This window comes from Mercurialis annua, linkage group LG8 (genome assembly GCF_937616625.2).
Source record: "Mercurialis annua linkage group LG8, ddMerAnnu1.2, whole genome shotgun sequence".
In the NCBI taxonomy this organism is placed as follows: domain Eukaryota; kingdom Viridiplantae; phylum Streptophyta; class Magnoliopsida; order Malpighiales; family Euphorbiaceae; genus Mercurialis; species Mercurialis annua.
Window position 1 is genome coordinate 36,292,081 of NC_065577.1, and position 20,787 is coordinate 36,312,867.

Here is a 20,787-nt window from a genome sequence, read left to right on the forward strand (position 1 = left end):
AGTTGCCCAACTCTAAATGACTGGACCCAATTCTTTTTTAGAGTTGGTTGGAGATGCCCTAAGGCTATCAAATCCTAATTTTCTCATAGAGTTTTACCGAGCTACTCAATTTAATAAATTTAGGGTAATTGATTCTGCCGGTTACTGTACTTTACTAAAGTTTCAAAATGGTTACCCAACTAAAATTCATCACAAAATGGTTACCCAACTCAACATCGATGGACTTCCGGTGGTTCCTAAATGAAATCCGGTGAGTTTTGTCCCACGTGGTAGCCGGATGCTGACTCACTCCATCTGATCTTTGCCATGTCAATGTCTTCACTTACACATCTCCACATCACTATGCCACATCATTTCCCTCTCAAAAACTGAATCCCTCATTTATTTTCCCCTCGATACACTAAACACACAATCCCCTAAACACTCCATCAATTGTTACTAAAATCCCTAAACTCAAAATCAAAAACTTTTCCTCTTTCAGATCACTTACTGAATTCCCTAAAAACGCAAAACCTAAAACAATCGATCAAACTGGAAGATAAAACGAAGCTGGGTTACTGCTGAAGCTTTACGAAGATCAAGCTGTCACACGATGTCCTTGGGTGTGTGGACTGAACGGTTCGACCTTCATGACGGGCCTCTATTTTGTAAGTTATACATCTCTGAAACTCGTTATCTGTGTTTTTCAATGTTACATTGATTGTAATTAGAGTTGTAAACAATTTTAGGGTTATGTTTGAATTTGGGGTTATTTATAAAATTAGGGTTTTATAAGTTTAACATTAGGGCTCAAATTTAAATTGAGAATAATGGCACTGTGTTGGGTTTTCATTATGCTTTTGTATGTTTGAAATTGGTGTAATTTTCATTGACATTGTTTATCAAATTTAGGGTTATGTTTGAAATAGGTTTTTTTTTTTATAAAATTTGGGTTTATAAGTTTGAAATTGGGGATAATTTGGGGGTAATTTCGACTGGCTTTGATTGAGTGGCTTGTTTAATTAAAGTTATGTTGTTTCTGAGATTGTGGTTATGTATGAATTGATGATTAAAACTGGTAGTATGCTTTTGTGTTGTAATTGCAGCGCCTATATTTGAGTTTTTCTCGATTAGATATTTCAAAGCATATATGAATGGCAATGGGGAACTTGAGAATAGACTATTAGGCTACATAGATTGGTGTTCTGCAGATACAATATCTAAGATTGAAATTGAGAAAATGGGTAAAGCCTTAGGATTAGAAGTTGGGGAGTATAAGTATTTTTGGACAAGTCCTACTCATGGCTTCCTAAGAGAGTTGGCATCAGACATTGATGTTCTTAACATGGCTGAAGTTGTGGGTCCTTCTAGGGTGGTGATAGTAGAGGCTAGGCTCTCGACTCCTGTGAATACCAATGTGAATGTCAATGAACCAGAAATTGTGGATGCCGATGACAGTGATGTGTATGATTCAGACTACTCGTTTGGTGGTGATGAAGATATGGAAAATGATGACATTGTATCATTAGAATCCGAGTCTTTCCATGAGGAACAACCTGATGCTGTGGTAGATGATGAGGCTGTAGAGTCTGAAGCTGCTGCAGAGAATGGTGAGGCTGTGGAGTCTGAAGCAGATCAACCATTAGACTGCCCTTCATCTGATTATGCAGGGTCAGAGCAGTTACTGTCAGGCTCTGATAGTGACAATGAAGGGTTATCCAGGCCTAGGTTTCCAGACTTTGATGAAGATAACATCAATGATCCTCAGTTTGAAGTAGGGATGATGTTCAGTAGTTTCCAACAGTTCAAAGAGGCATGTAGAAACTATGTCATTAAAAACAGATATGTTATCAACTTCAAGCCAAACAATAAGAGGAGATGCAAAGCCATTTGCAAGAAAAGCTGCCCTTTCTTCATGTGGGCTTCTTTGATGAGCAAGGACAATTCAACTGTCCAGATCAAAACTGGAATTCTGACCCATTCATGTCCTAGGGAGCATAGCATAAGACATGTCAACACAAAGTGGGTGTCAAAGGAATACCTAGAGCAGTTTAGGTCAGACCCAACCTGGAAGCTAGAGGGTATAATGCAAGCAGTTAGGACAAACCAGAAGATAGAGATATCAAAGACAATTGCCTATAGAGCCAAGAAGAGAGCTTTAGGTATCATTAATGGAGATGAGACAGAGCAGATTAGTCTGCTGCATGACTATAGACTTGAGCTCATTAGGACACACCCTTGATCAACAATAATGTTCAAGCAGGAGAATGGGGTTTTTAGGTGCATGTATATATGCCTGGCACCATTGAGAGATGAGTTTAGAGCTGGTTGCAGAAGAGTAATTTGTGTTGATGGCTGCTGGCTTAAGGGACTTTTTGGAGGTCAACTTCTAACTGCGTTGGGGATAGATACAAATGACTGCATCTATCCTATTGCATGGGCTATTGTAGATGGGGAAACAAAAGAAAACTGGATGTGGTTCCTGCAGTTGCTTGGAGAAGATCTGGAGATATACAACAGCTCCAATTGGGCATTTATGAGTGATAGACAGAAGGTATTATTTCTAACTGCTTTAAATTATTTTATGTTTTGCATTTGATATGGTTTGCTAGCTGATTATAACTGTTGGTGTTTGTATTTGCTTGTTTGGTCAATTAGGGTCTAATTCCTGCTGTGGAAACTTTATTTCCAAATGCTGAACATAGATTTTGTGTTAGGCATATCCTAACAAACTATAGAACTAGGTTCAAGGGAAAGGCCCTAAAGGATGCATTATGGAGATGTGCTAGGGCTAGTTATGAGGTAAAATATAAGGCTGAGATGATAGTGTTAGATGAGATGTCATCAAGTGCTCATACCTATCTAGCTGCCATTGGTACAACTCACTGGACTAGGTCTGCTTTCTCAGAGGATTTTAAATGTGATATGTTGTTAAATAACCTTTGTGAGTGTTTCAACAGCTTCATTCTAGATGCTAGGAGTAAAGGATATATAACAATGAATGAAATTATTAGGACTATGTTAATGAAAAGAATCCAGAAGAAAAGGACTATAATGATGAGATCAGTTGAGGAATTTTGTCCAAAGATCCTAAAAAAATTAGAGAAAGCAAAGAAAATCAGTTGGTACTACAAAGCAGACTGGTCTGGGGGGTCTAAATATCAGGTTGTAAGGAATGATGGTCAGTTTGTTGTTGATAAGAGACAGCAAACCTGTGAGTGCAGAAGGTGGCAATTAACTGGAATACCTTGCCACCATGCAATTTCAGCAATGAACATCAACAATGACAACCCAGAAAAATACCTGCATGAATGCTACAAAGTAGAAACATTTATGAGAATATACAGTCACTTACTGAACCCCACAAATGGAAAAGAGATGTGGCCTAAGAGTGATCTCCCAAGAATCATACCTCCAGAACCTGTTAACTTGAATAGAGGAAGGAGAGCAGTATTGAGGAGGAAAGAAGCAGATGAACTTCAAGGTGGAAGACAAGGTCCTAGAAGAGAAGGAGAGGAGTTAGAAGCAACAAGGATTTCAAGAAGGGGGCGTGTAATGACTTGTACCAAATGTGGAACAAAAGGTCATAACAGGAGAGGTTGCAGTAGATCAGCAACAAATGAACATGGGACTTCTAGAGGAGCTAGAAGTCAGAATCCTGGTCCAGCAAGAGGACCTAGAGGTCAGAATCCTGCACCAGCAAGAGGACCTAGAGGCCAGAATCCTGCACCAGCAAGAGGACCTAGAGGCCAGAATCTTGGACCAGCAAGAGGATGCAGAAGTCAAAATCTTGGACCTCCTACTACAGTTCAGTGGATGCCTGATGTAAGATAAAAAATTAATAAATTTTGTTAGTTTTTATAGAACATGTATGTAATAATTGTTCAATGCAGGGAACCAGCAGGTACCCTAATGCACCTGCAGCAAGAGCAACTGAAGCACCAACAACTGGACCAACTGATAATGAAGTGCCACTGTCACCTGCAATCCCAGCTTCTCAAAATGGGGTGCCATTGTCACCTGCACTGCCTGCATCTCCAGCAAATGAAGTGCCACTATCACCCCTATTGCCTGCATCTCCTAGACCTGCACAGGAACCTCCCTTTGAACAACAACTGCCTGATATAATATCACAGCATGAAGGCCTTGTGTCACAAGTAAGGTTTCTTCAATAAAAAGGGGTTTTCTATTTAACATATGTAATTTGTAAGTTTTCTTGAATGTTTGTGGTGATTTGTGAGTTATGTATGCAGGTATTAACACCAGAGGATGATCCTTTACAAATGAAGATGAAGAACTTATCTCAGCTTAGGGATGTGGGAGATCTGGACCATGGTCTACCCAAACCAAAAAATGCCAGAACTAAGCTAACAGCAAGGAGGTTATTTATAAATGGAGGAACACAGGCAACTGCAGCAGAGAGACCAGCAGCAAAACTGAAGGAGAAGGTTGCAACAGCAGCAGCCAGTGGACCAAGAGCAAAACTCAAGGGAAAGGAAGTAGTGAAGGAGGGGAAAGAACGAGAGGATAAGAAGAGGAAGATCTGGATCCCAACAGGAAAATGAGGATATTATCTTCTACTTTTGTTTTTGTACATTTACTCATAGATATGGTGGTAGAGGCCATTATTAATTTTGGGACCATTTTGACTGTGTTGCCAGCCTTGTTTGTTGTGCTTTTTGTTTTGATATGAGTAAATGTAGGACCAACTCTTTTGGTTGCATTAGATGCTCTCCTTTTTATTTGGCTTTAGCATGCAGAGAGCATATAATTTGTAAGTAAGAATCTTTTTATAATATTGTGTTATTTCAACTATTTCAATGTACTTTTGCTTGTTGTTTTTTAGGTCTACTTATTATATTCTATCTTCAAGTGGAGACATAAAAAATTATAAACCACTACAACCCAACCTTCTCAACCATTACAAACCAACCTAAACCATTGCAAACCAGCATTATACACCATTGCAGACCAACATTATACACCATCCAAAGTAGAGGCCATATGAGGCATTATACACCATTCAAATTCAATCATATGGGGCATTACTACCAAGCATCATAAAACATTCAAATTCAGCCATATAAGGCATTAAAAACCAAGCGTAAACCATTGCACACCAACATCAAAAACAGTTATAATTTAACCATTAGTAGTCAACAATTACAAACCATTGAAATTCAACCATTACAAACCGTTATAATTCAAGCATTACTAACTACTAAAAGCATTACAATTCAACCACTGCAACCCATTACAAACCATTACTAACACTGCAAACCATTACTAACTATCAATAACTTAGTCTTCCAACTACAATCCCAATTACAAAAATAAACAGCAGCTGAATCCATGATATCTTGCTAGGCTTATGTTCCTTAATATTCTGCTCACACCTGCGACAACTGGTTTCCCCTTTTCGCAACAGTCCCATACGAACTCTAACCGGCATTGGAGGATCAAACCACTTGAAGAAATCACATCCTCCTCCCCCATTCTACCATCAAAATCGACAGCAGCTCAGCAAAAAAAATTACTAAATTGAACCATATTCAGCAAGAAGAAACAAGACAACAATCCAAACTAAATTACCTCAAATCTGTTGCAACCGAAAAATCTTCTATCTGGGTTGGATTCGGTCCACGAAGTTCGCAAAATTGCTACCTCACCACATCTACAGTTAGGAAGATATAATCCATCCTCCATCGATTAGGGATTTGCGATTTGGGAATTTAATGGATTTCGGGATGAAAAGGTTAGGTTTAGTAAAGGGATTCTAAAAAGGGTTTCCGATTACAAAGGGGTTTGGGATTTTGGGGGATTATGAATTGGATTTTTAAGGTTTGCAGATTTAATGGATTAGGGATTGAGTGTGTAGGGAATTGGGAGAAATAAATGAGCAATAAAGTGGGTTGGAGGGAAGTGACATGATATGGTGATGTGGAGATGTGTAAGTGATTAGATTGACATGGCAAAAGCCAGATGGAGTGAGTCAGCATCCGGCTACCACGTGGGACATAACTCACCGGATTTCATTTAGGAACCACCGGAAGTCCATCGATGTTGAGTTGGGTAACCATTTTGTGATGAATTTTAGTTGGGTAACCATTTTGAAACTTTAGTAAAGTACGCAGAATCAATTACCCAATAAATTTACCTATAAATTTCTAAAGTTTGAGAATTAGTCCAATAACAATACTGTTAAAATTTCACAAGTTATTCATGACAGTTATAATTCACGCTCTCAAATTTTCTTATTATGCACCAATCTAGTTCTACAAAAGTTTTCAAATAGATACACAACTCGTCATCGAAACATTTTTTTTCTTCTAAAAATCGTCATAGAATGCTTAATTCTTTACCACTTTTTTTGCTGTCCAAACAAAGATGGTGTTTCATTCAGCTTTTCGGTGAAACTTTTAGCTTTTACTTTTCAAAAAATTTCACTAAAGCGTTTTGTGAGGTGTTTTTAAGAGTTTTTTTACAGATTTTTGAACCTCCAACTACTTTTGTTGGAAAAACTCAATTTTGAAATTTTTTCCAACAGCTGATAGCTATTTTAACATTTTTAATTATTTAGACAAATTATTTATACTAGAATATATTGTTTTTTAATATATAAGATTGTATATATTATTTTTATATACTCTAATCATTTATAAATTATATACAATTGTATTGTTTATATTAAAACAACTATAATTTAATAATTTTTTAAAATAAATTATAAATTTATCAAAAAACAAATATTTAAAAAGTTTAACTAAATGGTGCTTCTTATAAAAAAATAATTATTAATATTTTTATTTAATATTATATAATATAATATATTTATATTTATCAAATAAAAATAAAAATTATGCCCTTTACGATCATTTCACCAAACACGTATATCTAATTAAATTTCACCAAACACGTATAATCTATCAGCTATTAGCCAACAATTAACAACTATCACCAACAGCTACCAGTTATAAGAAACAGCTGAAACAAAGAGGCCCAAAATATCCATAAAAACATATAAACTTATGAGATACTAGCAAAACTACCCTAAAAACCACTTAATTTTTGACGTACTTAGTCAAAGAAATTCAACTGTATCTCAAGATCAAAAACTTTATATAATTTACGTACTTTTTTTACTATAAAAACATACATTTTTGATACATGTTTGATTATATATTTGATACATATTTGATAATACATTTTGATACAGTACGTAAAAAGTGAAAAGTTATTTCGTATTTTTGTAAACTCTTAAGCATGAAATATAAACTTTTTGAGAAGAATGTATTTTTGTAATTTTTTTCCCGTTTTTTGGACTTTTTTTTGAAGTTTTCCTAAATTTATAGGTCTTAATGCAATTACAAAACACTGATAATTTTTGATTTTTTGTATAATATTTAAATATCATTATTTATCTATTATCTCATATTATTAATATTTTTTAGTATATACAGATCTTTATAAATTTTGATTATCTAATTAATTATTTAATTTATTTGAAGCCGTATATAGAAAATATAATCTAGAATTTAAATTTAAATTTAATTACAGTTTAAATTAATTATTGGATGTAAATGCATAGTTAAGTATGAAATTTAAATATTTAAAGCAATAATAATTTATTAAGGTAGAAATTTAGATTAACCATTTGGAGTCGGATTGCACATTTGCCTTCTTTTTCGAACTCCACTATTTCTTCGCGCCGAACAGCGACGAAGCTCCGCCGCCACGGCAGTCACTTGACGGCGTTAGCCCAGCATTCGGCAGCTGGTTGTTAATTCCCTCATGCTTGATTAAAAAACGATCTCAGCAAATCCTTTGATTATACTAACCCTAAAATAAAAAAATCCGATATTCTGAAGATGATTTACACTGCAATCGACAATTTTTACTTAACGGACGAGCAATTGCAGAATTCTCCGTCGAGAAAAGATGGAATTGATGAAGCTACTGAAACTACCCTGCGAATCTACGGCTGTGATTTGATTCAAGAAAGTGGAATTTTACTTAAATTGTATGTATTTTTTTTTAGCTTTAATAATCTTTTATTAGGGTTTGTTTCAAGTTTCATTTTGGTTTTTGTTCTGTTTTGCAGGCCTCAAGCTGTGATGGCTACTGGTCAAGTTTTATTTCATCGTTTTTATTGCAAGAAATCATTTGCACGATTCAATGTGAAGGTTAGTATTCCTTTTATAATCATAAGCAGGGGCGGACCTGGGAAGAGCTGATGATGGACAGTTGTAAACTTTATTACTTTTGAATTTTTGAAAAAAATATTAATATAGAATTTAATACTATAGTTTTTCCGCCTGCATTGCGCATAAATTTTGCAATTTTTCCCAGCTTACAGACTTTCAGTACAATCTTGCTCGTCTTATAAAAAAATTCTTGGGTCGGCCACTGATCACGAGAAGTTGCATTTGTACCGAGTTTGATTGATTTTGAATTGATATTTTATGATTTGTGTTAAGTTGTTATTTTGGAAACTCTAACAATGCAAGAATTCGGCTAAATTTGAATAAGAACTAAAATCATGTATGCTGTAAGATTCAGTTTGATTGAACTCTCTCGCATGATTTACCCCCAACAAGGCTTCTTGAAAATTATAGCTAAGAATAAGCTTGTCTTTTAAGTTAGAGTGAAGTGCAGACAGTATAAAATGTAGTTAATCGTTCTGTTTTATCTAGTGGTTTGTTAAGGTGTGATTATGTATTTCGCAGAAAGTTGCAGCTAGTTGTGTTTGGCTTGCATGTAAACTTGAGGAAAACCCGAGGAAATCACGGCAGGTCATCATTGTTTTTCACAGAATGGAATGCAGGAGGGAGAATTTACCGATTGAATTTTTGGACCTGAATTCAAAGGTTAGAATATGGTTTTTAGGGATGGTACATTTCATGTGATTTTTGTTTACTTCCTTTCAATTCTAACCAGGTTCTTCTAGTCTTCCTAGGGTTTTCGCACTCAAAGTGTTTCCTATTTCTTTTCTTGAACAGAAATTTGCGGAGTTGAAGGTTGAATTGAGCAAAACGGAAAGGCACATATTGAAAGAGATGGGTTTCATTTGTCACGTTGAGCATCCTCACAAGTTTATTTCAAACTATTTGGCCACCCTTGAAACGCCTCCAGAACTGAGACAAGAAGCTTGGAATCTTGCAAATGATAGGTGCATGATATCACTATCAAATTACATTTGCATATTTAGTGCTTTACTTTTTCTGCCAGTTGTTTGTCATTTGGCATGGTCTTTATCCTCTCATTTGTCAGTCTGTGGATAGAGAACTCAGGAATTTAGTATACTATCTGTAGAGATGAGCATGACTTAAAAATGTTAGAAACATTAATACAACAATACATATATTTGATTGTAGCCCTTTCCAACATATTGACGCCCAGAAGCAAAATAATGTTTTAGGAATGAACTAAATTCTAATTAATGAAATTGATGATCCTCATAATGATTTACTGAAACAATTTAATGATCTACTGTAGAGCAATTTTAAAACAGTTTTCAACATCTATGTAATGACAGGTAGTACAGTCCAGGTTGTACTTTAGGTTATCTAGGTTGAGGGTACTTATTTGGTTTAAGGTATTAGTGAAAGGTGGTTTGTGTAAATACGATGGTTAGAATGTTGGAAGGAATTTTTCTCTTGTTGCATGTGATTTACTGCAGGTCATTATGGTGGTTTTTTTTATTAGTCATTACATCCTCTCTCTTTTTCTCAGACTTATTAAATTGCTATTTTGTTTGGTTTTTAATTCTACTTCCACTTTCTATAGTTTGCGTACAGCATTATGTGTTCGTTTCAAGAGTGAAGTTGTGGCTTGTGGGGTTGTATATGCTGCTGCGCGTAGGTTCCACGTACCTCTTCCTGAGAACCCACCATGGTGGAAGGCGTTTGATGCAGATAAATATGGGATTGATGAAGTTTGCCGAGTTCTAGCTCATCTGTACAGTCTTCCCAAGGCAAAATACCTATCAGTATGCAAGGATGGGGATTTTTCTTTTTCTAGCAAGTCTTCAGATTGTCAAACTACTCCAAAGGTTTTTTTTTTGGGTTGAACGTTTTCAATTTTGATGCACTTGATATTTGTTTATGTTTTACGTCTCTTAGCTAAATATTATTGGCAGTTGCTTTCCCCTCAAAATTTATGTTGCGCAAATGATATTTCTAATACTGTTATTTTAAGAATATGGAGTATTGCTGTATTGGAAGGACTTGACCATTTGTTTATATTAAAGTTGACAAATAGAAATTAGGTCCATCACATAGTACTAAGGTGTTTGTCATTTTATGCTCTTTCCGCAGGAAGTTCCACAGGTTAACTCACCGGCTAATGACGCCCTGGCTCCCAAGACAGGGTCAATTGGGGTTAATGCTGAATCTGGTGGTTCCAAGGCTCCAGTAGTTAAAGCGGCCCTTGACAAGCTGAAGGATTCGGTGAAGAGTGGTGATGAGTCCAAGCCAGCTGATGGAGATGCGAGAGATGAGCCTATTCCAAGATCTAAGTCTGAGCATAGGGCAGAGTCGAATTTGGACAGGAGTAAAGAGAGAGATATGGATCGAGAGAGGGAAAGGGACAGGGAGAGATATAGAATAAAGGGTCATGATCGTGAGAGAGGAAGAGATTCTGAAAGGGAAAGGGATCGAGAGGACAGCGAGCGGGACAGAGAGAGAGCTAAAGATCGAGGTCGTCGTTCGAAGGACAGAAAGGATTCAGGTCAGTAATCAAGTCTCTTAATATGTAAGCTTACTGCCGAGCCATATACTATGCTGCATGAGAACTTCCCGAGTCCTATGTTTATGCCTTTCATTTCAATTTCCGAAAATATTTCTACAGCTTGAAATTCTATATTTATAATTTATTCTTGTAAAATATGTCGGTTTCACCGTTCTGTTTCAGCGTTTTTTGTTGGACGTTTCCGTTTTCGTGCTACATAGACCACATATTGTACAACCTTAAATTCATATTAGGAAGCAAATATAGTGTTTCATCTAGCTCATATAGCAATTACATGCTGTGTTCTTCCATGTAAATGCAGGACATTCAAACAAATCGAGATATCATTCCTCGCGAGGTACATATTCCAATTTTCTTTTAGCAGTGATTATCTTTTCGTATTCCTTTTCATTCTTATTTCCTTGATTACATGCTCCATGATCTGATAGTGTTTTGCAATCTCAGATCAGGATCACCACAGTTCTTCTTACTCTTCAAGGGAGAAGGATCGTAACCGACATCACTCGCAAGCTTAAATTCCAGTTGTATAGTAGCTGATTAATGTTTGTGACAATTAAATCTGGACTCAAAATATTATTCGGATATGAATTTTTTTGCAAGGCGTTTGAAAAGATACAATTTGGTTGTCCAGCAATTCTCTCTTATTCAAAATGTCCATTTTAACCAAGCAAGTTGAGATGCTTATAAATAGACACTTCCAAGCAATAGTTGCGTATTGATTGTGATATGTTTGGGCATAACGTAAAACAATATCAAACTTTGAGAAAGCAAATAATATGAGTGCTTGCGGAGGTAGATAAGTTAAAAATGAAAGACGAGATGGGTTAGCTGAAGTGGTAAGAGCATCCCGCCTAAAACGAATAAGTCTATGGTTCGAGACACCATGGGATAAGAGTGGAATTCTTTAATCCTCTTAAAAAAAAGCCAGAAATGATCCTTTATCTTGGAGGGATCAAGGTTTCAACCTCAACAATCGAATCAACTAGATAAGAAAATTCAACTAGATAAGAATTCTTCCATGGACGAGATGCGAGTCAAGGTAAACTTACTTTAGGATGTGGGGTAAGAAAGAGTTAATATTTTTTAGACAGTGAAACGCCTATATATAATTTTTTTAGTATCGATATTTATGACTATATAGTTAAAGAAACTCTTGAACAAGAATCATTCTATGAACCACTAAAAGCTTGTTTCGTTTCGAGTTTAATGAACCACTAGAAGTTTGTTTAGTTCGAGTTCAAATGAAAAAAAAGTGATGCTGATGAAATAGTTGAGTGTGCCCTATGCCATATGGTATAGATATAGTCCTCAATTTGAAGATCTTAAATAGAAACCAAAACCAGAACCACCGAAGCTAGATCTAAAATAATTACCCATTCAACAAAAAAATAAACCACAGCTAAAATTTATGACTGCCTAAAAGGCTCCAAATTCTTACTTTTGTGGTTCTACAACCACTAACAATTTATACCGATCCTTCAACTTGAAATAAAAAATTAAAAGTCTAAATTTACAGTTCTAGATTAAAAAAAAGCTTAAAATTTGTCAGTTTTGGATAATTTTATATCCTAAGCAAACGTCAATCCGACATTACGATCAAAGGTGTAAAATAACCCAAAATTGACAAATTGTGGGCAGTTTTATTCAAAATCACGAATTTAGACTCTTTTGAACCTTTAACAGTGACAATTTAGATTATGGTTCCATTTAAGATCTTCACATTTCTGAAAATGAGATGCTATTTTCCTACCGTTAAAAGTGTTATTTTTTAAATTTACACAAATGAATATTTTATCAATGTATTTGATGTGTTTGTTATGTCCAACTTACTCCACCACTTGTCATCATTAATGACATTAATAATTTGAATATTTTTCTTCCTCCAATTTCCTTCAACTTCAAGCATGGGTAAATTTCTGAATTTCTCTGGACCACTATAATACTGATGCTCCAACTGGAGACAAAATAAATGTTGTTGTCGTCTTAAGTAAATAAACCTCTCTATACTGCCATATATGGATGATCAAACCTTCAGTTTGGCAGGAATAAACCCATGCAACTAAAGTTGTTTGGTTAAATTAAACAATTGATAATGATAGAAATATTTTTTATTTTGATGGAATCACCCTCTTTTATTAATAACATAGAAATGGATCTAAATGAGAGCACCATAATTTTGTTAATATAGAAAATATTGCTCTAATCCTATTAATCATTACTCTGAAAATAATATTATTTTTTAATTTATTCAAAATAGATTAAATGCGACAAATATTATGAACTCGAGGGAGTGGCTATCAGTTGCCAACTACCAGCTGATAACAATAACTAACAATAACAACTGAAGCAAAGAAGACAAGGACGAAGTCAGGATTTATTTTTAAAAGGGGGTAAAAAAAAATTAGATAGTTGGAGGGGCATAAAACTTTAAAGAAAAACTTCAAGGGTAAAAAAACATCAAAAAAATATTTTTTAAATGATGAAAAAGTAAAAATTAAAAATTTGAGGGGGATAATGCCACTACTAACTCCCTGGCTCCATCCCTGAAAGAGGGTTTTATTTTCAATATGTTACCGAGAAAAAGAAAGGAATAAAGGGTCAACGGTCCTTAATTGGTGTCTCGGGACCAAATAAGTTTATTTTAACTTTTTTGATCAATTACACGCATTGTATTTTCTGGGTCAAATTAGTCCATTTTAACTTTTTGAGTCAATTAGACCCAATTTTTTTTTAAGTTAGGTCCGTCCAGTAACAACAAAAATGTACACTTCAAATACATACTTAAATGACCTGAAACATAAATATAGGGATCTAATTGACTTATTTGACCCGGAAAATATAAAATTTGCGCCTAATTGACCATAAAACTATGATAAACTTATTTGATCTCGAGACACCAGTTTGAAGGCCGCGTTGACCTTTTATTCAAGAAAAAAAGTATAAAAAACCCTCGAAATTTCTCTAAAAGTACAAATCAGTACTTTTTTTTCCTGAGCACAATTAAACCCTCTTGGTTTTTTTATCGAACAAAAAAGTCATTTCATCCATATTTTAACAATCTGTTGCTAACTTGCTAACGTTGCATCAGGGAAAAAAATTAACCTTAATGTTTACAATATTTATCAATTTTAAATTTATAAAAAAAATCATTTTTCACCCCATCTTCCTAATTAGTTCTAATTCATTGGTTTTTTTTAAATCAATTAAAACCTAACTAATCCAATTAATTAAATCTAATCAAATTAATAAAATATAATAAAAACATTATTTTTATTAAAACTTATTCTGAAAACCGTCAGCCTTTTACGGAAACCACCGCCGGCAGTGGCGGAACTAGGACTCTTAATTAGGAGGGTCGAAATTTTTATGTTAAGCTATTTAAAAAAAATAAAACGATAATAAGTACGAGCAAATGTGTTATTTTTTAGTTAAAACCGCCCCTACGAGAAAAATTTCTAAAAAATCTATTTTTTTTAATTTTTTTCCGGCAAGGAGGGTCGGCCGACCCTCTTCGACCCTCCCTAGTTCCGCCCCTGACCGCCGGCCCCACCATTGGTCTAGAAACATCGCCGGTGCGGGTCTTCTCTTATTGAATGGACTTGCCCCGGTCTATTTTTCATCTGAGACCATACTCGTTTGTTCTAAGTTACAACAGGCGATGACCTCCTGGCTGAAGGTCATTTTTTTAATTAGAAGGAATTAATAAGTTTCATTCGGGTTTCTAATTTAAACTGTTTATTAATATAAATCTTGTAAAAGATTAAACTAAAATATATATTATAAATATTAAGCGTTTTTTGAATCTTTTTCTTAAAGACATTTGATGCCGTTAACTGCTATATCTAACAAAAGGGGTTATTTGTTTAATAAAAAATATTAAAAGATTTTTTTGTTCAATTTAAAAACCTAGAGGTTTAATTGTGCCTAAAAAGAAAAAGGATTTATTTATATTTTTAACGAAATCTCGAGAGTTTTTTTTGTATCTTTTGCCTTTTTTTCAAAAAGGAAGTTACACGTATTTACAGTAAATAATGATTCTTTATTCTAGAGACTAACCGTGATTAAAAAAGGAGAAGAAAAAAAACAAAAACTGTTTTTTTCTACATTTTTTTAAAACAAAGGATCAGCTTATCCTCTAAATTTGGCACGAAGTATAAAAAAATTTAAAGTATGAAATTCATATCACTTATACCCTGAACTTGTTAAAATAGGCTCAAAAGTCTCCCTCTCCACTCTCATCCAAGAGAGTGTGACACACTCTCCGGTTTCGATGGTGGTTTTTTTGTCAAGGTGGTTTTTGATGGTGAAAATATAAGATGGTCCTAAATATTTTTTAAATTAACATATAATAATTTTAAAAAAGCAATTAAATTCTTTTAATCTTAAATTCTTATATATTAAATTAACTCCCCGTATTTTGTAATTTTTACTAGAAAAATTATTTCTTTTTAAATTCTTTTGTTTTCAGGTGAAGAAGGACTCTTCCTTGTCTGATAAGAAGAGCAGCTCCTCGCTTTTGGGAGGAACATATCTACTCCTCACATAAACGAGGAGCAAATCTGCTCCTTGTATTTAGATCACTCCTCGTTCAATAACAGACCTACATTCATATTGCTCCTCGTTCAAGAATAGACCCGGGTCTATTCTTGAACTCAAGAGCAGACCCATGTCTATTCTCGAACTCAAGAGCAGACCTAGTTCGAGGTCTATTTTTTAAGAACGTACCTAACGAGGTCTATTTTTAAAAAACAGACCGAGGAGCTACTGCTTCTTGGCTCTTCTCCGACGAGGTTGAGGAGCTCCTCCTCGCCGGATATAAAAAAAAAATTGATTGTTTTTAAAAAAGGTTTTTAAATTAATTAGATTTTAATTATGATTAATTAGTATTTATTTATGATTAATTAGAGTAAGTTATGATATTTATGAAATACACTCTCCAATTAAGGTGTCACGTCAGTATAGGGGGGTTTTGAGCCGGTTTAGATAAGTTCAGGGTATAAGTGATACGGATTTTCAGCTTTGAACGTTTTTATATTTTGTGCCAAGTTGAAGGAGTAAACTGATCCCTTGTTCATATTTTTTACGAACTAGAAGAAACGAATAACTGGAAAAGACAGCAAAAAGTGTCTCTTATTTTCCCCATTGCCGTTCGTTCGTTGTTATCTTCATTCATTACAGATAACTATAATTTATTCATTACAAGGTGGACCCTCCAACATAAACACCAATCCAAGTTGTTATGTTCGTGTTATGATTTTTCTATCCATTTACCTTTCTCTGTCAAGATCTGTTTTTTTTTAATCTTTTTATCTCTTTCAATTCACAAGAGACGCGTGCTCGTTCATTAATTTCTCCTATTGACAAGTTTTATTTGTCTGCACTTAGACATTGGTTGGAATGTTCCTCTAATTCAACAGAGATCTGAAGGAATTTTTTGTGTACAGGTGATTTTTTTGGATTTGTTTTTTTCGCTGTTCTGAATCTTTTTTTTTTCTGTTTGCTTTCTGGGTTTGTTTAATATTTGAAGATTTGAACTGGGCTTCTTTTTTTAATGAAGATCTTGTGCATTTGCATCTGGGTTGTTTTGCAGTTTGAGCTGTTTTATGGAGTAATTTGGTTAAAGTTTTCACATTTCGTGTCTATTGGAATGTGCTCTTTGATGTTTTTATTACCATATTTGAAGTTAATCATTAATTGCTCACATTACATTGGTTATGGTAGATTTAAAATGGCTAAATTTTCCTTTTTGCCATATATAATTTTTTTATCTTCTTATGGTTTAAACACATTTTGTTAGAATTTGTGTTAAACATAAATTACTTTATAAATACAGTTGGACTTTTGAACATGTATATGTTATTGTATGGATTTAACTTTTGTCTATGCTTTGATCTAACTCTGTGGATTCGTGGGTCCAATTCCTCCCACGAGCGCTCCTCCTTCCCGTAATGATTAAAAGAAAACTCCGTGTTTGATATATTTTTATGTTTTGTTGCCTTTAGCAGGATGCATTGTTAAGAAATGGGGAAGAAGGGGGGTTGGTTTTCTGCTTTCAAGAAAGCTCTCAGCCCTAAGGTCTGTGGTAATTTCAACATTGTATCTCAATGTATGTTATGATCTTTTATCTATTTAATGTTCATGATGATGCAAATCTTATGTTGGATTATTTCTTTGTTTAACTAGAAAAAATCAAAGAGACAAGAGAAGAATCTAGATCCTGTTGTTCCTTCATTTGATGAAACTGCATTAGCTGCTCCTCCCCCTCCCCCTCCGCCCCCGCCGCCTTCATTACCTACTTCACTACATTCTGCTCCTCCTCCTCCGCCTCCGCCTCCAGCACTACCTCTTCATTCTCTTCGTCCTGTAGAAAATGTAAAATTGTCTGAAGCTGAGAATGAGCAGAGCAAGCATGCGTACTCTGTGGCGCTTGCCACTGCTGTGGCTGCCGAAGCAGCTGTTGCTTCCGCCCAGGCTGCAGCTGAAGTTGTTCGGCTTACTACTACAGCACGCTATTCTGGAAGATCAAGAGAGGAAGCAGCGGCTATTAAAATCCAAACGGCATTTAGAGGATACTTGGTACATTACTACATTCCTTTTTTGCTTCAAGGACTTCTATACCATGCTTTTATTAATATAACACTGATAAGTTTTAAAAAATGTAGATATGATCGGATGTCATGCGGTAAAGTTGTTAATGTAGACAATTATATCGATTACTGCATTTACCATTCATTTTGTTATTGAGATTGATCAAAACAAAGGTGTAATATCTGGTTGAACTTTAGATGCCTTGATAGTTGACCTAATTATAGTTTTCTTGTTTAATGTATGCATGTGCTGAGAACATATGTGTATGGTTACATGTGATCGAAGTTATGTGAAGTATCTTGTTACTTCATTTTTAATGCGTCATGAAATTTTGAAATGAATGACAATCTTTTGCTAATTGAAGGCCCAAAAGATAATCTTTCTAATAATTTTATCCGATGGCATGTAAGGTACACATGTAATTGTTGTTTGCTACTATTGTTTTCAGGCTAGGAGGGCATTGCGAGCATTAAGAGGGTTAGTGAGATTGAAGACTTTGATACAAGGCCAATCTGTCAAACGGCAAGCAACTAACACCTTACGCGCAATGCAAACCCTTGCTCGTGTGCAATCTCAGATTCGTGCAAGGAGGATCAGAATGTCAGAGGAGAATCAGGCCCTTCAGCGCCAATTCCAACAAAAACGTGAGAAAGAGCTGGAGAAGTTGAGAACTTCCGTAAGTGTGCAGATTATTCTTTTTCAAATTTGAGTCTGTTAAAATCATGCCTTTATGATATTGAGTTTGTCTATTTCATGTTCTCTAACTTCTATTGCATTCATCAATGGTGTTTTCCAATTCCAATTGTTTTTTTCTGGTTACGTGTGTGCTTCCAGCAATCTGAAATTGTTAGTTTTTGTTATCTGTATACTTTAGTTAATCCTTCGCCTATTTTATCTCAAAATATATTATTATAGTTATTGTGTTCCCTTCCTTTTCTGGTTCAATTTTGGATATGGTTTGCCAGTGCAACCAAGCCCTTGAACTTCTATTTTAGTACTAAATTCTGCCTCTAGGAGGAAATTTTTTAAATTATACTTTCCGACTCTGTTTCCCGCTTTGACGCAAATGTTATTACTTTAGCCTGGGATGTGTTCTTTTTATGTTTTTGGAGGTGAAATGTATAAGATTTTTTTTATTTCCATTTTTGGCCATGAAAACTGTAAAAATATTTTATTAACCAGAGAAATAATTTTCTTAAAATTTGTTTCTTCATCAGATTGGCGAACAATGGGATGATAGCCCACAATCAAAGGAGCAACTTGAAGCAAGCATTTTGCAGAAGCAAGAAGCTGCAATGAGACGAGAAAAGGCACTGGCTTATGCATATTCTCATCAGGTAATAGATTGGATTTTTAGATGAGTATTTGCTGTTAACGTACATTCTTTCCGCTTTTTCTCTTTTAGAACAATTTTTTCTCTTGTTACTTGTTTTTCATTAGCAATTTTTACATCCTAAGAAAGGAATTAAGATTAATTAATTGATCTTCCCGTTTATTGCACATTTGTCTATCCAAATGTTCTTTTAGCTTACCGTTTATCTGTGCAACCTCTATGAGATGAACTAGAAGTTGGTTCCTACTTGTAGCAATAAATTGAGCTTCTTGTCTGAAATGATTGAAACCTATTTAAACCTTAATCGTCAAGCGATCTTCATTTCCGAATGTATGGTGATTTATGTGTAACATCAGACTGAGGATGAATATTTCAAAATTAGCGAGTGGCTTTCTTCTAGAGCTGAATAATCTGCAATGTTGAAGCCTATTTAATATTGTATAAAGTTTTTTCCTGATTTAATGTTTGTTATAATCTTTTCTTTGGAACAGCAATCATGGAAGAACTCGTTCAAATCAGCAAATTCAACATTTATGGATCCAAACAATCCTCATTGGGGTTGGAGTTGGTTAGAAAGATGGATGGCTGCCCGACCTTGGGAGAGCAGGAGTACGGTAGACAATACTGACCGTGCTTCTGTTAAAAGCACAATGAGCCGCTCCATGTCTATTGGGGAAATCAGCAAAGCTTATTCTCGACGTGATCTCAACCATGATAACAAGCCTTCACCTGGTACCCAAAAGTCTAGTCGACCTCCCAGTCGTCAATCCCCTTCAACTCCGACTTCCAAAGCGCCTTCGACATCATCAGTCACGGGAAAAAGGAAGCCACCAAGCCCGAGAGGGAGTGCTTTGGGCGGGGATGATGACTCAAGGAGCATGTTTAGTGTCCAATCTGAGCATTATCGGAGGCATAGCATAGCAGGGTCTTCCGTTCGAGATGACGAGAGCCTCACTAGCTCAGCATCAGTACCGAGTTTTATGGCACCCACACAGTCAGCAAAGGCGAAATCCCGCTTAGCAAGCCCATTAGGGGTAGATAAGAACGGGACACCAGAGAAAGCATTGATAATCTCTGCAAAGAAGCGACTGTCATTCTCCGGTTCACCAGCTGGACTGAGGAGGCATTCCGGTCCTCCTAGGGTCGACTCGAGCGTTGTGAACAACGTCGAATTACACTCAGAAGAGAAAGTCATAAATGGAGAAAGCAGCAGGTAGCACAGGTGAATGACACAAAAGAAATTTGATTTATAGGTATTAGTAGCGAGAGAAGAAGATTTCCAAAGAACAAATAAACACTACGAGTTTAATTACCTTTTTCATTTATTCAGCTAAACAAAATGCCATTGTTAATGATTTGTTAAGTATTATGTAGTAGGGAGCTTGCTTGAGGATGATAAGCATGTGATTTTTTTTTAGTTGTAGTGTTTTTTTTCTGTCCACTTTGGCTTTTTCTACTGTTTTTACACATTGCTGAAGTTGTGAAAAAACATTGGTGTAGTGTGTTGATAAAGATTTGCCAATTAGTACTTACATTTATTTGATGAATGAGGTTCATTTCTTCTGTTATCTCTTTTAACCATTCTAGTGTAAGAGTCCTTGAAAACCTCTTGTAACTATTGATGGAATCTTCCATTTCCTTATAAAAAAAATTGGATTTAATATTTCATTTTATTTCCATTTAAAAGAAAAATCTAAACTTTTTGAATAGTTTTGGAAGTAGTGCCAAAGAGAACATCAAAGATGTTAGAAAACAGCTTTTTAGCAACGGACATTTCCATCGCTAAAAGGCTAAAATCTGTTGCTAAATCAGTTTTCCGTCACTAAATTAGAAATTTTTTCGGTAATTTGATGTTTTTTAATAGTGTTATATTTTTACTCTAATTTTTTTTAATTATTTGTTTACTTCTCTAATTTAAAACAAATAGTATAGAGTTGTGATGTTGATTTCTAATCGCTCAAAAATCCCTGATCTTAGGGCCCTTTCCAATCCTACTTTAACATTAAAAAATCGTTAATTTTATCCATTTTTAAATTTCCGGTTTTCAATTGTACACAGAAGTATTAAATTATTATTTTTTTATTTATAAAAAATTCAAAAACATCATTCATATTTAACCCGACTCTGAAACCATTCAC

General features: G+C 34.9%; 3 protein-coding genes across 4 annotated transcripts; all 3 read left to right on the top strand.

Moving 5' to 3' along the window:
- The first annotated feature begins 592 nt into the window (after window positions 1-592).
- On the top strand, window positions 593-2,221 carry LOC126661994 (uncharacterized). Its single transcript, XM_050355879.1, has 2 exons — window positions 593-647; window positions 1,086-2,221. Exons 1-2 carry the CDS (start codon window positions 593-595, stop codon window positions 2,219-2,221), a joined length of 1,191 nt encoding a protein of 396 aa, XP_050211836.1.
- A 5,400-nt stretch (window positions 2,222-7,621) lies between these two features.
- LOC126661080 (cyclin-L1-1) lies at window positions 7,622-11,362 on the top strand. The gene is made up of 8 exons (XM_050354845.2): window positions 7,622-7,999; window positions 8,081-8,162; window positions 8,706-8,846; window positions 8,979-9,148; window positions 9,766-10,030; window positions 10,296-10,707; window positions 11,030-11,065; window positions 11,173-11,362. Exons 1-8 carry the CDS (start codon window positions 7,848-7,850, stop codon window positions 11,241-11,243), a joined length of 1,329 nt encoding a protein of 442 aa, XP_050210802.1. The 5' UTR covers window positions 7,622-7,847; the 3' UTR covers window positions 11,244-11,362.
- A 4,506-nt stretch (window positions 11,363-15,868) lies between these two features.
- LOC126660836 (protein IQ-DOMAIN 3-like) lies at window positions 15,869-20,217 on the top strand. 2 transcript variants are annotated; one of them, XM_050354527.2, is made up of 6 exons: window positions 15,869-16,172; window positions 16,731-16,803; window positions 16,912-17,304; window positions 17,765-17,992; window positions 18,534-18,653; window positions 19,141-20,217. In XM_050354527.2, exons 2-6 carry the CDS (start codon window positions 16,750-16,752, stop codon window positions 19,864-19,866), a joined length of 1,521 nt encoding a protein of 506 aa, XP_050210484.1. In that variant the 5' UTR covers window positions 15,869-16,172; window positions 16,731-16,749; the 3' UTR covers window positions 19,867-20,217. The 2 variants fall into 2 exon arrangements, with proteins under 2 accessions (XP_050210484.1, XP_050210485.1); XM_050354528.2 differs by having other exon boundaries at window positions 16,734-16,803.
- The last annotated feature ends 570 nt before the right edge of the window (window positions 20,218-20,787 follow it).

Excerpts from the sequence above, each read along its gene's own strand:
- LOC126661994 (XM_050355879.1), top strand. The coding sequence starts at position 593 with ATGTCCTTGGGTGTGTGGACTGAACGGTTCGACCTTCATGACGGGCCT. Across the intron at positions 648-1,085 it reads TCATGACGGGCCTCTATTTT|CGCCTATATTTGAGTTTTTC; the intron begins GTAAGTTATACA and ends TTGTAATTGCAG.
- LOC126661080 (XM_050354845.2), top strand. The coding sequence starts at position 7,848 with ATGATTTACACTGCAATCGACAATTTTTACTTAACGGACGAGCAATTG. Across the intron at positions 8,847-8,978 it reads TTTTGGACCTGAATTCAAAG|AAATTTGCGGAGTTGAAGGT; the intron begins GTTAGAATATGG and ends TTTCTTGAACAG. Across the intron at positions 10,031-10,295 it reads ATTGTCAAACTACTCCAAAG|GAAGTTCCACAGGTTAACTC; the intron begins GTTTTTTTTTTG and ends CTCTTTCCGCAG.
- LOC126660836 (XM_050354527.2), top strand. The coding sequence starts at position 16,750 with ATGGGGAAGAAGGGGGGTTGGTTTTCTGCTTTCAAGAAAGCTCTCAGC. Across the intron at positions 17,305-17,764 it reads CGGCATTTAGAGGATACTTG|GCTAGGAGGGCATTGCGAGC; the intron begins GTACATTACTAC and ends TATTGTTTTCAG. Across the intron at positions 17,993-18,533 it reads TGGAGAAGTTGAGAACTTCC|ATTGGCGAACAATGGGATGA; the intron begins GTAAGTGTGCAG and ends TTTCTTCATCAG.